The sequence below is a fragment of the Rhinatrema bivittatum genome, chromosome 4 (genome assembly GCF_901001135.1).
Source record: "Rhinatrema bivittatum chromosome 4, aRhiBiv1.1, whole genome shotgun sequence".
Classification (NCBI taxonomy): Eukaryota; Metazoa; Chordata; class Amphibia; order Gymnophiona; family Rhinatrematidae; genus Rhinatrema; species Rhinatrema bivittatum.
Window position 1 is genome coordinate 341,008,984 of NC_042618.1, and position 15,243 is coordinate 341,024,226.

Below are 15,243 nucleotides of genomic sequence, written 5' to 3' on the forward strand. Positions count from 1 at the left end.
ATGCACCAGATTACAGCCCAGTTTCAGTTTTATTTGCCTGTGAACAACCCAACAATGTTTAGTTATTTCCAAACAGTAGAAAGTCAGTGGATGCATCTATATTTTCCTCTCAACTCTTGCACTCATATAAGATGATTAGCTATTTCAGACCCATATGACTGAACCTAAACTCAATCAGATTGGGCCGACATTTGTTGCTCCTTGTCAAGAAGTTGAAATTCATTTTGGCTGCAACACTACTGACGCACTAAGTAAGCTACTGCCATAGCTTGGAAACTTATCATTCTGGGAAATCTTAAACCCAATAGGAGCCATGTGACTTGAGTTTCTTCACACTACGCTTCAAGTCTACCCAGCCTCTGGTGAGACCTTATTTTGTGTACGTCCCAACAGGACACTGAGTGGGAAGAGATAATTCAAAGGCGGGCCTCCACAACGGTGCATGGCCAGCAGCATAAGCCATATATAGATAGATAGATAGATAGATAGATAGATAGATAGATAGATAGATAGACTTAAGAAGAAAGAAGGGGAAAAAAAAATAAAAAAAAAAATAAAAAAAGAAGAAAGAAGGGAAAAGGGAGATATGAGAGAAACATTCAAACATCTAGCAGGCTTCAATAACGTAGCATTTTCCTCGGCATGAAAAGTTCAAGGACAAGGGGTCATCATATGATGCTGAAGGGAAGGAAGCTCAAAGAGAATGTGAGAAAATACTTTCACTGCGAGGGTGGTCGACGCCTGCAAACAGACATCCAGTGGAGGTTGTAGGAGCCATAACAATGGCGGAATTTGAGCATGTATGGGACAGACACACAGGGACCTTAGTGGTGAAGGGCTGACCCAAAAGCTCTTAAAGCTTGCAGTAGCACATCTGTTACTCCATGAGTTGATAAAACAAGAACTATTTGTACTCAGTGCCACAGTTTTGACTGGCAACATGGACCAGGCAAGTGAAAATGCTTGGATTCATTCATCAGCGCTACAGGATTTTTACCAAGGTTGAAAGTTTTCTCCTTTCCTGTCATCTATCCAGGAGAGTGAAGTACAATGGAGGAAGATGAAAGAAAAAACCTGCCATATCTTGGATAAAGAGCGATATCCTAACAGTGGTCATGCCCTTGTGCTAGCAGCTGGGATATGTAGCAGCGTAAGCAAGAATAACTGGACAGACTGGATGAACCAGTTCTTTTTCTGCTCTCTTTATTACATTGCCATCAGAACATCCTATGCTACACAAGTCGGGAGCTGTGCAGGAGACCCGGGCTTGGTTACTGAGCCTGGTGTCTGCTTCGCAGATTAGCCACCCTAGCTCCCAGCAGAGAAGGGAGGGAACCTATCACATATCGTATATATTACATTCCAAAGGAGCTGAGGGCTGTGGCCCTTGGTTGAGGACTTTCCCTGTAATGACAGAGTTAAATGGGGAAAATCCTGGGTAGCCGTAGTGGAAGCTCAAGGCACAACAGTCCCAAAAGGGACCAGTCAAGAGTAGGCTGGAAGCCCAGATAAGAATGAGGAAACTGCCAACACACTCCCCCCCCCCCCCCCACCCACACACACACTGAATTACATGAACATGTACACATTACTGTTGTCAATTTTAAAAGCTATAAGTAGAGAAGCTAATGGATGGACAGAGGGGCACCATTTTGACCCTGATGTCATGCATTAGAAAGAATTATTATTATTATTATTTTTCTTTTTAGGAAGCCCACTTGGAAAAATAATTTTTTTTATCTGAGGGGGAGGGTATGAGTATGCTCTCTCCTAACCAGGGACAACTCATCCCAGCTCTGCAACCTATTTCAAATACATCAACATATTAACGCGGGTTGTTTGGGTTGTTGGGGGGGGGTTCGGGAGGGTGGGGGATTTAGTTTGAAGGGTCGGGGGTGGGTTTTAGGGGGTTTTAGTGTGCCGGCTCACGATTCTAACGATTTATAACGATAAATCGTTAGAATCTGTATTGTATTGTGTTCCATAACGGTTTAAGACGATATTAAAATTGTCGGACGATAATTTTAATCGTCCTAAAACGATTCACATCCCTAGTTACTACCCCTACTACCCCTAACTAATCAAGCTAGATATTTCAATGGTGGGGGTGGAAGGGAAATAGAACCAAGAGCTAAGAGAAACAGATAAGTATGAGAGAAAAAAACGTGTGAAGCTTGCTGGGCAGACTGGATGGGCCGTTTGGTCTTCTTCTGCCGTCATTTCTATGTTTCTATGTTTCTATTAACTCAAGGAGATAATTTACCTGACGAACCAACTTGTTCTAGTTGGACCAACGGCGAGACCACATCATTCCAGAGTTGCGGGAGCCGCTCACCCCTCTGTTTCAGGAGCTCCTTGTACTCCTGCCAGCTGCAGCACTGCCTCACCGCTCTATCCATGTTCACACTCCTCTTGTATCTGTATTCTCTCTCCAGTTGCTCTTCCTCCCTTCGGGAGAGCTTCTCTCGCTTCTGGTTCAGTCGCCGGCGCCAGCGAGACACGTCCACCTTCTGCCCAGCTATATTCTCTGGCAGGAAGCCCTTGTAGGGCTGGGGACAGAGGGTCTGAGGACAGTCCGAGGCACAGTCGGGAAACTTAATCTTGGTAAAGTCCCATCTGGATCTGCCCATTATGTAGGAACCCTGGGGACTGGTGTGCAAGGAATCCATGACATGATCTTCTGTTCTCGACTGTGATTGATCACTGGCTTCATGACTTTGCTTTGCACAACTGAGATTGTGGGTTTGCTCTTCTCCATTGTCGGGCCATTGCTTTTTGTATTCTTTCTCTGTCCAATCCCTGTTCAATTCTGATGTCAGTTGACTGTCATCCCCATGGCTGTCAAGAACTCCTCCAGAGATCCCTTCTGCTGGATTTCTCTTAGATTCATTTTCCTCTTTATTCTTAAAGCTTACAAAAACAAAAAATCAACATGTATATTTTGGATTCCACAAAGCAACAATGTCTGAACACGTGTTCAACCCCCCTCCCCCGACCCCCAACAACTACTCGTTGGATATGAAATCTCATTAAAGCCAAGATTTCCCAAGATCTGCAGTTGGCAGGGCTCTAACTGCACTAGCTTGTAAAAAAAATAACCTATTTTCTCATGGTATTATATTATTTTAAAAGGTTCTATACAGCTTCATCAAACATGCCATTCAACATGGCATACAACATAAGCAAAAAATAAAAAATTGCAAAACATCAAATACAAAAATAAAAAATATAATCCCAATGCATCCTGGCAAAGGGCCCTCAATCTCCAAAAAGTCAAATGAAATAGTGCATTCACCTGCCTTCCAGGAAACGGTACAAGCTTAAGCGAGAAAAAACTGTGTTCAGTCAGCTCTGTAGGTAACCATCACGTAGCTCATACACACACCCACAAACAAAATCTTGTTAGTTTTACCGAGAGGTGGAACTCCGTTTCCTTTTGCGATGTGATCTCCCTGAGCTTTGATAGCAACTCTCCAGGTTCAGCTGCCTCTCATAAGGAGACAGGACAGTGCTATGGAGACAACGGAGGAAGATGGTGTCATAAGATTGCATGAGATGATTTGGCTAGCACAAGGCTTCACAGAATCTGCAGAATGAGAAAGGTATACCTCTGCAAAGCGACTTCTACATTTCCAATCAAGTGCAGCCAAGATCCAAAAGAAAAGGAAACTATGTACCATATTTACATTTTATGTATATTCCCTGTTGCTCACTCCCAACAAGCAGCAGCAAAGGTCTCAAAGCCTACCTGGCTAATAATTGTTCAAACCCTTTTTACACTCAGCAATACAACTGGCAAGGGTTAGGATCCGGTCTGGCAAGATAACAATGGGAAAAGTATAAATAGTACAGAGGCCCATCAGGGACAATTTTAATCATAGTCTTGAAAGTAAAAATGGCTTCCTCTGCCTTTCAAATCCATTGCGGATTTCAGAGGCTGAAACAATGCCATCTCATGCAGAATTAAGTCTGGTTGTACACCACTGTCCTCAAGGAACAACTGTATTATCAGCTGCTCCAGTGGTACAAGAGACATCATGCAGCACAACCACACAAAAACAAATTGCAAGATGAAGCAAAGTAATGGCCTTCACTAGCTTAAGTAAGTGTTACTGGATGTCTCTCTAACACATCACAACAAAGGAAAGAAGAGAGGACATCTAGCCAAAAGGATGGCCAACTGTGAAAGTCCTGGGTTTCAAAATAACCAAATACGCCAGTTTACCATAAACCATATCCTTTGTGATTATCCTGAAAACCAGGTCTGGCTACAGCACCTAAGGGCCAGGGTCCAGCGTCACTTGATCTGGAGGGAAAGTAGGAGAAGTGAAAAAATAAAAAAGTGTTTTTCCCCCAGGGAGAATTACCAAGGGTTGAATCTCATCACAATGTAGCCCAGTCTCTTCAAATGACTGAACACCTGAAAAGAGCAAAAAAGAAGTTGCTAAGTTTTAACTGCTCCCTTTGACCAAAGAAAACATTTAAAAGAGAACTGTCCTAGTTATTAATATTCATCAAGATGTGCACCAATTTCTCATTACTCCTGCTATGCATTTCAGAAGTTCTTTGCAAAGTAAAGGAAAATTAGTTCTTACCTGATAATTTTCGTTCCTGTAGTACCACGGATCAGTCCAGACACCTGGGTTGTGACTCCGCACCAGCAGGTGGAGACAGAGTAAAACTTGTCGGGCTCCCTACATATAGTAAGGTGCCACCCACAGCCCCTCAGTCGCACGTAATGTCAAAGCCAGATAAAAGCCAAAACTAGATAACTAGAAAAAAACCCCAACAATGAGGCCAATTCACAACAGCCCCTTGAGCTGGAGCCGAAAAACCTTCAGAACCATGAACACATAGAAACATAGAAACATAGAAATGACGGCAGAAGAAGACCAAACGGCCCATCCAGTCTGCCCAGCAAGCTTCACACGTTTTTTTCTCTCATATTTATCTGTTTCTCTTAGCTCTTGGTTCTATTTCCCTTCCACCCCCACCATTGAAATATCTAGCTTGATTAGTTAGGGGTAGTAGGGGTAGTAACCGCCGCAATAAGCAAGCTACACCCATGCTTATTTGTTTTACCCAGACTATGTTATACAGTCCTTATTGGTTGTTTTTCTTCTCCCCTGCTGTTGAAGCAGGGAGCTATGCTGGAAATGCGTGATGTATCAGTCTTCTCCCATGCCGTTGAAGCAGAGAGCCATGCTGGATATGCATCGAAAGTGAAGTATCGGACACAATTGGTTTGGGGTAGTAACCGCCGTAACAAGCCAGCTACTCCCCACTTTGTGAGTGCAAATCCATTTTTCCACATTTCCTCTTGCTGTTGAAGCTTAGAGCGATGTTGGAGTCACAGTAAGCATGTGTATGTTTATTGAATAAGGGTATTGTCTCCAGGCAGTAGCCGTCATTCTGGCTAGTCACCCACTCTTCATTGGCGGCCTCTTGACTTTATGGATCCACAGTGTTTATCCCACGCCCCTTTGAAGTCCTTCACAGTTCTGGTCTTCACCACATCCTCCGGAAGGGCATTCCAGGCGTCCACCACCCTCTCCGTGAATCAACCGAGCAGACTCTCTCTCTTTCTAACAGAAGACTACAAACACAGACGGGCGGGAGCCTGGACTGATCCGTGGTACTACAGGAACGAAAATTATCAGATAAGAACTCATTTTCCTTTCCCTGTACGTACCCAGATCAGTCCAGACACCTGGGATGTACCAGAGCCAATTTACCCAGGGTGGGAAGCAGAGAGTCCCGCTCGGAGAACACTCGCCCCAAACCCCTGAGCCTCAGCCGCCTGGACATCAAGCCTGTAATGTCTCGTGAAAGTGTGCAACGATTTCCACGTTGCCGCTCTGCAGATCTCCTGAGTGGACACACTAGAAACCTCGGCCCAAGACGTGGCCTGCGCCCGAGTCGAATGGGCTCGAAGCTCCTTGGGTGCCAACTTGCCCTGCAGAAGATATGCCGAACCAATCGCCTCCTTGAGCCAACGCGCAATCGTGGCCCGGGAAGCCGCCGATCCTCTACGAGCCCCCGACCAGAGAACAAACAAGTGATCGGAAACCCGGAAAGGATTCGTAACTTCCAGATAATGAAGTAGAATCCTACGGACATCAAGTTTCCTCAGTTCCCTCGATCCCCTGGCCTGAGGATCCATGGCCGAAAACCCGGGAAGATCAACTGACTGATTCAAGTGAAAGGACGACACCACCTTGGGTAAAAAGGAGGGGACAGTCTGCAGAGAGACACCTGTCTCTGTAAAACGCAAAAACGGTTCTCTACAAGAAAGAGCTTGTAACTCCGAGACCCGACGCGCGGACGTAATAGCGACCAAAAACACTGTTTTCAATGTTAAATCCTTCAACGTCGCCCGCTTGACCGGTTCAAAAGGCGACCCACAAAGAGCCGAAAGCACGCAGTTTAAGTTCCAGGAGGGACACGGATTCCGGACCGGCGGACGGAGATGCTTTGCCCCCCGCAGAAACCGCGTCACATCTGGATGACCCGCCAAGGACACTCCCCGGACCTTTCCTCGAAGGCAGCCAAGGGCAGCCACTTGAACCTTCAGGGTACTCCAGGACAGTCCCTTCGAGAGTCCCTCCTGAAGGAAAGAGAGAATCTCCGGCACCTCCGGCCGAATGGGGTTCACCTCGTGAGCACTACACCAGTCCTCAAAGACCGTCCAGACCCTCATATAGGTCAAAGACGTGGACTGTTTTCTAGCCCTCAACAACGTGGTGATCACTGCCTCAGAGTACCCTTTGGATCTCAGGCGCGCCCTCTCAAAAGCCAAGCCGCGAGACAGAAGTGATCCGCGTCCTCCAAACAAACGGGTCCCTGCCGCAGAATGGTCGCGTCGCCCCGCAAACGGAGCGGAGATTCCACCGCCAGCCGCAGCAGATCCGCGAACCACGGACGCCGTGGCCACTCCGGCGCCACCAATATCACCGCCGCCGGATGTAGCTCGATCCGACGGAGCACCTTGCCTATCAGAGGCCACGGGGGAAACACGTAGAGCAGCACGTCCGTGGGCCAAGGAAGCACGAGTGCATCGACCCCTTCCGCGCCCCGCTCCCTCCGACGGCTGAAGAACCTTGGAGCCTTTGCGTTTTGCGCGGTGGCCATCAGATCCAGACGAGGCTGACCCCACCTGGCACAGATGAGACGATATGCTACCTCCGGGAGCTCCCACTCCCCTGGATCCAGCCGGTGCCGGCTGAGGAAGTCCGCTTGTACGTTGTCGACGCCGGCGATGTGTGACACCGCAATGCTGCTGAGGTGCCGTTCCGCCCAGCACATCAACTGAGCCGCCTCCTCCGCCACTTGCTGACTCCTTGTCCCGCCTTGACGGTTGATATAGGCTACCGTGGTGGCGTTGTCCGACAGGACTCGTACCGCCTGGCCCCGAATCCACGGCAGAAAAGCTTGTAACGCCAGCGCCACCGCCTTGGTCTCCAACCGATTGATGGGCCACTGCGATTGCTGGGCTGACCACAGACCCTGCACCGAGCGCCCCCCACAGACCGCTCCCCAACCCGAGAGACTGGCATCCGTCGTGACCACCGTCCAGTTGGGCAGGATCAGAGAAACGCCGGTTGGCAGATGGTTGGGGCAGAGCCACCACTGTAGGCTGGCCCTGGCGCGGTCCGTGAGAGGCAGCGGGCGCAGGAACTCCTCCGAGACCGGTCTCCAGCGGGAAAGTAACGCTGATTGTAACGGTCGCAGATGAGCAAAAGCCCAGGGCACCAAGGCGAGTGTCGACGCCATGGAACCCAAGACCATCAGGTAATCGCGGACCAAAGGGCATCGTAGAGCTAGCAAACGCCTCACCTGTCCCTGGAGCTTGAGGACCCTGTCCTGAGTCAGGGATACCGTGGCCTCCTTGGTGTCGAACAAGGCCCCCAGATATTCCAACCTCTGGGTGGGCTGAAGGTGACTCTTGGCTAGATTGACCACCCAACCAAGCGACCGCAAGAGCTGCAGAACCCTGGCCACCGCTTGCCGACACTCCATCTCGGATTTGGCCCGAATGAGCCAATCGTCCAGGTACGGGTGAACGAAGAGCCCTTCCCGTCGGAGCTGAGCAGCCACCACCACCATAACCTTGGTGAAAGTGCGTGGAGCCGTGGCTAGACCGAAGGGAAGAGCCCTGAACTGGAAATGCTTGCCCAGGATGCAAAATCGCAAGTACTGATGATAGGCTGGCTGGATCCCTATGTGGAGATACGCCTCCGTCAGATCCAGGGACGCTAGGAACTCGCCCGGGCGAACCGCAGCCACTACCGAGCGAATTGTTTCCATCTTGAACCGGGGAACACGAAGGCACCGGTTTACTCCTTTTAGATCGAGGATCGGACGATACGCTCCGTCCTTCTTTGGAACCACGAAATAAATGGAGTACCTTCCCATGCCCCGTTGCGTCGGCGGAACGGTAGTTATGGCGCCTAGAGCCTCCAGACGCTGGAGGGTTGCCCGTACGGCAGCTCTCTTGGCTACGGCCTTGCAGGGGGAGACGAGAAACTTGTCCCAGGGGAGACGTGCAAATTCTAACGCATAACCGTGTCTTATCACGTCTAACACCCACTGGTCCGAAGTGATTTTGGTCCATTCCTCGTAAAAACGCTCGAGGCGCGCTCCCACCAGTGGAACGGCCTCCTGAGCTCTCGCCGAGAAACGAACCAATCGCGTATCATTGGGCCGACTTGGCCCCGGATCCCGCCGAGGATCCCCCTGACCTGTTGAATCTCTTCCCCCGAAAGGACTGAGACCAGGTGGAAGATCTGGCAGCGCCTCCCCGGAAGGATTGACCCGCCCCAGCTGACCTCTGCGGCCTCTGGCGACGGTTGTTTCGAAAACGGTTCCGTGTAGAGAAATTGGGTCTAGGACGTGGCCTATCCTCCGGTAGCTTAAAAGCCTTGTTCTCACTCAGGAACTGCATGATATCATCCAGCTGCTTTCCAAACAGCAACTTCCCTTTAAAAGGCAAGGCGCCGAGATGAGCCTTAGACGTACCGTCCGCCGCCCAGTTCCGGAGCCAGAGAAGACGGCGCGCTGAAACCGCAGACACCATAGCCCGGGCCGAGGTGCGCAGCAAATCGTGCATGGCATCAGCGCTGTAAGCGATTACCGCCTCCAGAAGATCCGCCTGAGCAGCCTCCCCTTCTGAGAGACCCGCATTCGCTTGTAAGGTCTGGGCCCAGCGGAGCCCAGCCCGCAACGCAAAATTGCTGCAAATGGCCGCCCTGACTCCCAGGGCTGACACCTCGAAAACTTTCTTGAGCTGCACCTCCAGCTTTCGATCCTGGACATCCCGCAGCGCCGTAGCGCCTGTGACGGGAATGGTCAACCTCTTGGTGACCGCCGACACGGCGGCATCCACGCGAGGAAGCCGCAGTAGCTCCAAAGCATCCTCCGGCAGAGGATATAGCTTATCCATGGCCTTACTTACCTTGAGGCCCAGCTCCGGGGTGTCCCATTCTCGGAAAAGAATGTCGGACGCAGAAAAATGGAAAGGAAACGCCACCGTAGGGCCCGCGAGCCCCAGGAGCACCGGATCCATCTTAGGCCCTTGGCGGGTTTCCACCGGTGGGGCCTCCACTCCAATTTCGTCGAGGATCGCTGGAATGAGAGGGGAAAGCTCCTCCCTCTTAAAAAGGCGGACGACCTTGGGGTCGTCACCATCCCCCGTCAGCGCGCCCTTGCCTGCGCTGGACCCTGCTCATCGGGCCCCTCAGGCCCTCCAGGCGCCCCCGAGACCGACCGTTCCTCCTCCGAGGAAGTGGATTCCGAATCCGCGTCCTGGGGCGCGCCTCGCGCCAGCCGCTTGTCCTTCGGGGGCACCGACATGTCTCTAGGGCGGGCCGACCTCTTCCGGGAGCGAGAACGTCCATCTTCATCTCCTGGCACCTTCCCGTGCCTGCGCCGCTCCCTCTGATACTTCGCCAACTTTTTTAATAAAAAATTAAAATCCTCCGAAAAGGACTCCTCCGAGTCCGAGTGCCCCTCCCCCGAGCCCCAGTCAGCCGCATCGGAGGCACCCCGAGGCGCCCCCGACGCGGCCCGAGGCTGGGGAGAGAGCGGAGGGGGCTGGGAGCCATGTTCCATGGCTCTCCTGGTCGCCTCGTGGACGGTCGACAAAATGGCCGCCGTTCCCGCGCTAAGCGGGAACGGATCCGGCCCCCCCTCCTGAACCGAAACAACGCGCGGCGGCGAACGGGACGCCCGGGTCCGACCCCCCCGATCGCCCCCGGACGGTCCCTCGCCTCCGGCGAGGCAACTAGAGCACATGCCGTCCCTCGAGACTCGCGTGCGCGCGGAACCGCAGGCGGCCCCGACGGGCATCTCGGCCGAGAACTGAGTCAACTGACGCCGCCGCCCTAAGGAAAAAACGCCCCCCCCCCCCCCCCGAACGAAACCGTCGCGCGGGAGAGAGAGAGAGCCGGCGCAAAAATAAAAGAACCCTTTTTTTTTTTTTTTTTTTTTACTTCGTTCGCTGACCAGGGTGCTGAAGGCCTCCGGGCTCCACTGGGGGTGAGTGAACCGGGCTCCCCGGTGTCACCCCCAACGCTGCTGCCAGAGGGGCCGGGTCCTCGACCCCAGCAGCGGCCTCTACCAGAGGAGGATGATCCCCTCAGGATCTGGCAACCCCCCTGGGAGACACCTCCAACGGGAGCTTCCTGACTAAAAACTTCCTGAATTTTTTTTTTTTTTTTTTGAATTAAAATAAAAAAGGGAATCCGCTATCCTCTTTTTTTCTGTTTTTTTTTTTTTTTCCTATCTATCCCTGACTGGCTAACTCCAACCCCAGGGATCCCAGAGACTGTGGGTGGACCTGCCCCATCTGCTGGAGACAGAGAAAGACTGAGGGGCTGTGGGTGGCACCTTACTATATGTAGGGAGCCCGACAAGTTTTACTCTGTCTCCACCTGCTGGTGCGGAGTCACAACCCAGGTGTCTGGACTGATCCGGGTATGTACAGGGAACCAGCTTTCTGGACAAACGTTTGCAACCTAAGTGACAGATCCTTGTGAGCAAATAGTCTTGTTCGCTGCTTCCCTGAGCCACTGACTTATCTGTGTCTATATGCAGCAAGCAGAAGGGATCAAAAGGCGACTCCTTCCAAAGATTACAAATCATGTTCAGCGTGAAATTTCAGGCACAAACCAGCAGACATTCAAAATCAGCAGCAGCCACCATAGTCCCATGGAACGCCAGACTTAATTTTACGTTAAGACATTCAAAGTCCCTGAGCTTAATCAATGTGTCATTTGTAAATGATCTGTATTTGTGCCCCACCTGCTTGCGTTCGCATATCCCTTTCCATATTATGAGAGATCTTCAGTGTACCTGGTACTGCAGCAGAGTCACAGTCCCTTGGGACAGAAGCCTCTCGTATGCTTCCTGAATGGAGAGGGGCAGGCCCTTATAAAAGAGTTGAACTGAACCCTGGGAAACAGACACAGATCAGCAGGTTACAGGGCTCAGAGCGGAAATTGTATTTTTCTATCACGCAGCAGCCACAATTTCAAAAGGTTTTTTTTCCCCCCCAAAAGAGCAGTAATTGAGAACCAAGTTTCCACTCAACAGACTCTTAAAGACCTCAGATTTTAAACCTCTAAAAACAGCCCTGATCTTTGGAGTAATGGCCAAACTTCAAGCTATGAACCCTAGCCCAACGAACCTCTCAGAACCTATCCTCACCCAGCTGCTCTCCTTTGCTGCTGCTTTTCTTATACCCTCTGACATCTCGCCCCCCCCCCCCACCCTTCTATATTAAGAAGAAATGTCTCACCTGTTCTGAACCAAAAGCATACATCGATCTTACAATCCCCTCTCATGCTCTCCTCAAAAATTCTAATTTCACATTCCTAGCCTTAAATAATCATCGTATCCCGTCACTTAACTCCATATCACAATTCTCTCTCCTTTATGATCAACACACGGAGCTGCCCTCTATTGTAATCCCTTCTGACCTTTCAGCTTCCTTTGACATGGCAGCTCCCTGTGTTTATTAGGTTTCGCATCATTTCAGAGACGACACCAGTCTTTTCCAATCCCCTTTCCTTGCTGCCGTGTCACCAAGGCTTGGTCTCCCCCCTCCCCTTTCTCTGTATGTCCTCCCTCTAGTATTTCTCTCTTCATTCTCTACTCATAGCTATCATCAAGGACCAGCAGCTGTGCTGCTCCAAACTGATTCCACAGCATACTTACACATTCCAGCAGGTAGACGGCTTCTTCTGGGAAGAGGCACTGTTTTCCCTGCTCACTAAATCCCATAGTATGCCAAAATTTCCCCTGAGAAGAAAAGGACAAGGCGAATGTTTCAGCATCACTGCTGCCACCTCGGGCGACATTGGTTCGCTGGTGCCGAACAAAAGCAGCCCTCTCTGGCATGCAGCAGGAACCCAAGAACACCACTCACCGCAGGAGACTGCAGTTCCACGAGGTCTTCTTGAGGCTTCCACTCAGCTTTCACCAAGTTTCCACTACAAAACAAAAACTGAATCAGGAAAAGATCTGAAGTTTCACACAAGACTAGTCTTGTCTACCAAAGCTTTTCTTTCTCACTGCTCCCCCAGGAGGACAAGTCACTTACAGGCGCTCCACGCGCTCTTCTGACAGCAGCTGCCACTCCTCCTCCTGGCACAGGCGCAGTTTCTCTCTCTGCTCTTCTGAATTATCAGGGAGAAAATCCTTTGGGCCGTGTGAACGCTGAGGGAGACAGCGATTCCGAGTTCGAGCATTGAACAGCTCAGCTGGGCTGGGAAGTAAATCCAAAAATATTACTACTGGTGCTGTCTTCCTTCAGGGCTCCTATTTCAAACTTTTGAAGAACAGCGTGTTGAACAAGTATTCCTTCGCTACAAGCCAATGGTCATAAAAATGCTCTGCCAAGGCACCTTTTTTCTGACCTGTAAGAGCCCTAATACCAACCACACTATATAAGCCCAAAAGTTTTTACTCCAGAACCTCCAAATCGTGAAACACACAACAACACAACAAGGTAACTGGTATTTCTTCTATCACCAATATAAATACAGAACCTTATATGCAATTACTATTCCATATTTCTTATGTATATGTAGGACCTCTAAACTGAATGAGCCTGTCAGACATACAGACTCATTTGTTAGTGTATAGGTTCAAATTACTTTATTAATCAAAAGGTCAATTTTTTAAAATTTTTTGTTATTTGTTTCTCTTAAAATTTTTAGACCCAAACCTATAATTGTCAATGAATTACACTACAATGAATTACATTACAATGAATGAACTAGTGACTCCATATGCTGAACGAGACCGGAGGTAATAAACACCTTGCAACAATTTTGTAAACTCAAAGTACTCATCTGTTATTCATTGACAATTATAGGTTTGATTCATTGACAATTATAGGTTTGGGTCTAAAACTTTTAAGAGAAACAAATAACAAAAAATTTTAAAAAATTGACCTTTTGATTAATAAAGTAATTTGGACCTAAACACTAACAAATGAGTCTGTATGTCTGACAGGCTCATTCAGTTTAGAGGTCCTACATATACATAAGAAATATGGAATAGTAATTGAGTATAAGGTTCTGTATTTATATTGGTGATAGAAGAAATACCAGTTACCTTGTTGTGTTGTTGTGTACTAATACCAACTCCACATAGCTCTGCCAAAGCATTGATCTGAGGGTTATTCATCATCCCCGCCCACTTCTTTATACCTGGACAAGTGTTGTAATCAGAGGTGGTGGCCGCTGCTGACCGACCTCATCCGTAGAAGAGAACTCATTTCACCATCCTGCCTCCATGATCATTTGGGGGAACTATTTAAACCTATGATGGTCCTTGCATGTTCCCCCTCCCCTCCTCACCCATGGTTCCAGCCAGCACTCTTCCATTTCTCTTAGCCAGGTGTACCTATTGCCCCAATTATACTGCCCTCCCCCCCCCCAACCCCGATGTGTGTTCACAATTGCCACTCCGGACCACAACCGCCGACTGCCCTAGCGCAGGCAGATATGCACTGCTAATGCCTCTTCTTCCTTGGAGCTAACAGACTTGTGACTCATGCCACCTCCTTTTCAGTGCCAGTTGGCATATTCTTGATGGCAACTGGGGCAATCACCCCAAGGGCAGCCATCCCCGTTGGGCCCAAAATTAACATCCTTTAAGTGGCAAGCAAGCTTTCATGGTAAATGTCAGTATAATTGCCAGAATTTTTTTTTATGACTGTTTAGTACATACAGCAGGTACAGTTAAGCACTTTATTTCACATTTGCATGCATATTTACATGTTTTAATGCAAAGGGGCGATAATATTTGCTAGCACACGGGGAGGGACCCAAAGTATGCGCCGTTACTTAATGCGATCGGATCTGTTTACACTTCACCACCAATGCTTTCTCGCCCTTTAGGAGGTGGACTCCCCGAGTTAGGGCTATGGAGTCTTCCTGTTGTTGCCAAGGACGGCCTGCCAGGGCTCCTGAGCAAGTCGCTGGCCTGACTTCCGTGTGAGGCCCAGCGGACAGTTTACATCCTACACCCAGGCTCTAATGATCGACCTCGTTATATTATGTAGCACAGCGAGGGCAGGAGCCGCGATCGCGCCTCTCCGGTCCGTGGAAGGAACCGAGGCCTCCGGCACCACCGATTCCCGCCACCCCGGCTGCAGCGACCGGAGGAGGGAGAGGCCGCCCAGCGGGGAGGGGAGCCCTGCCCGGAGGAAGCCTTTTCACCTGAGCGCCCGGCTCCCGCCGACCCCGGCCGACGGATCCATCACCGCTTCGAGAGGCGGCGGTGCCGAATCGCAGAGCTGCCCCGGTCAGGAAGGGGAGAGACGGAGAAGAAGGACGGGGGGACGGGGCGCCTCCGGCTCCTAGCTCCGCCCGTTTGAGCAGGAGAAGGGAGGCTGGAGCGCTGCTGGGCCCTAGAGCCGCTGCTCGACGAGGAACGAGAAGCGGGAAAGGAAGGGGACGCCTGCTGGTCCCAGAGCGCAGCTGGCTGAGGGGCGGGGGGACGGGACTACCCTACAGACCTAATCCTGGGGGAATTCTGCGCAACAAGAAATGCTGGGCTAAAACGTTTACAATTCTGCACACACAATATTTTAAAATTTTGCAGACTTTATTTGTTCACACAACAAAATATAATCACTGTCTTTCGAGTAATATTTATAATGCAATGCATAGTCCTGGGGGAAATCTGCGCTACTGCGGAGCGCAGAATTGCTAAATTGGGCACAGAAAATAA

At 50.1% G+C, this 15,243-nt stretch overlaps 1 protein-coding gene across 3 annotated transcripts in view; it reads right to left on the reverse strand.

Moving 5' to 3' along the window:
• Nucleotides 1-14,963, reverse strand: part of TSEN54 (tRNA splicing endonuclease subunit 54) — a 31,395-nt gene extending 16,432 nt beyond the window's left edge. Inside the window, exons 1-8 of one of the 3 annotated variants that reach the window (XM_029600518.1) lie at nucleotides 14,730-14,961; nucleotides 12,602-12,766; nucleotides 12,428-12,491; nucleotides 12,217-12,300; nucleotides 11,353-11,451; nucleotides 4,368-4,420; nucleotides 3,413-3,511; nucleotides 2,264-2,910 (exon numbers count right to left, since the gene is read on the reverse strand). In XM_029600518.1, coding sequence (XP_029456378.1) covers nucleotides 2,264-2,910; nucleotides 3,413-3,511; nucleotides 4,368-4,420; nucleotides 11,353-11,451; nucleotides 12,217-12,300; nucleotides 12,428-12,491; nucleotides 12,602-12,766; nucleotides 14,730-14,770 — 1,252 coding nt within the window. In that variant the 5' untranslated portion in view covers nucleotides 14,771-14,961. Of the gene's footprint in view, nucleotides 1-2,263; nucleotides 2,911-3,412; nucleotides 3,512-4,367; nucleotides 4,421-11,352; nucleotides 11,452-12,216; nucleotides 12,301-12,427; nucleotides 12,492-12,601; nucleotides 12,767-13,715; nucleotides 13,844-14,729 lie in introns of those variants that run through there. The other 2 variants (XM_029600520.1, XM_029600519.1) reach the window with 2 other exon arrangements.
• Between the last annotated feature and the right edge of the window lie 280 nt (nucleotides 14,964-15,243).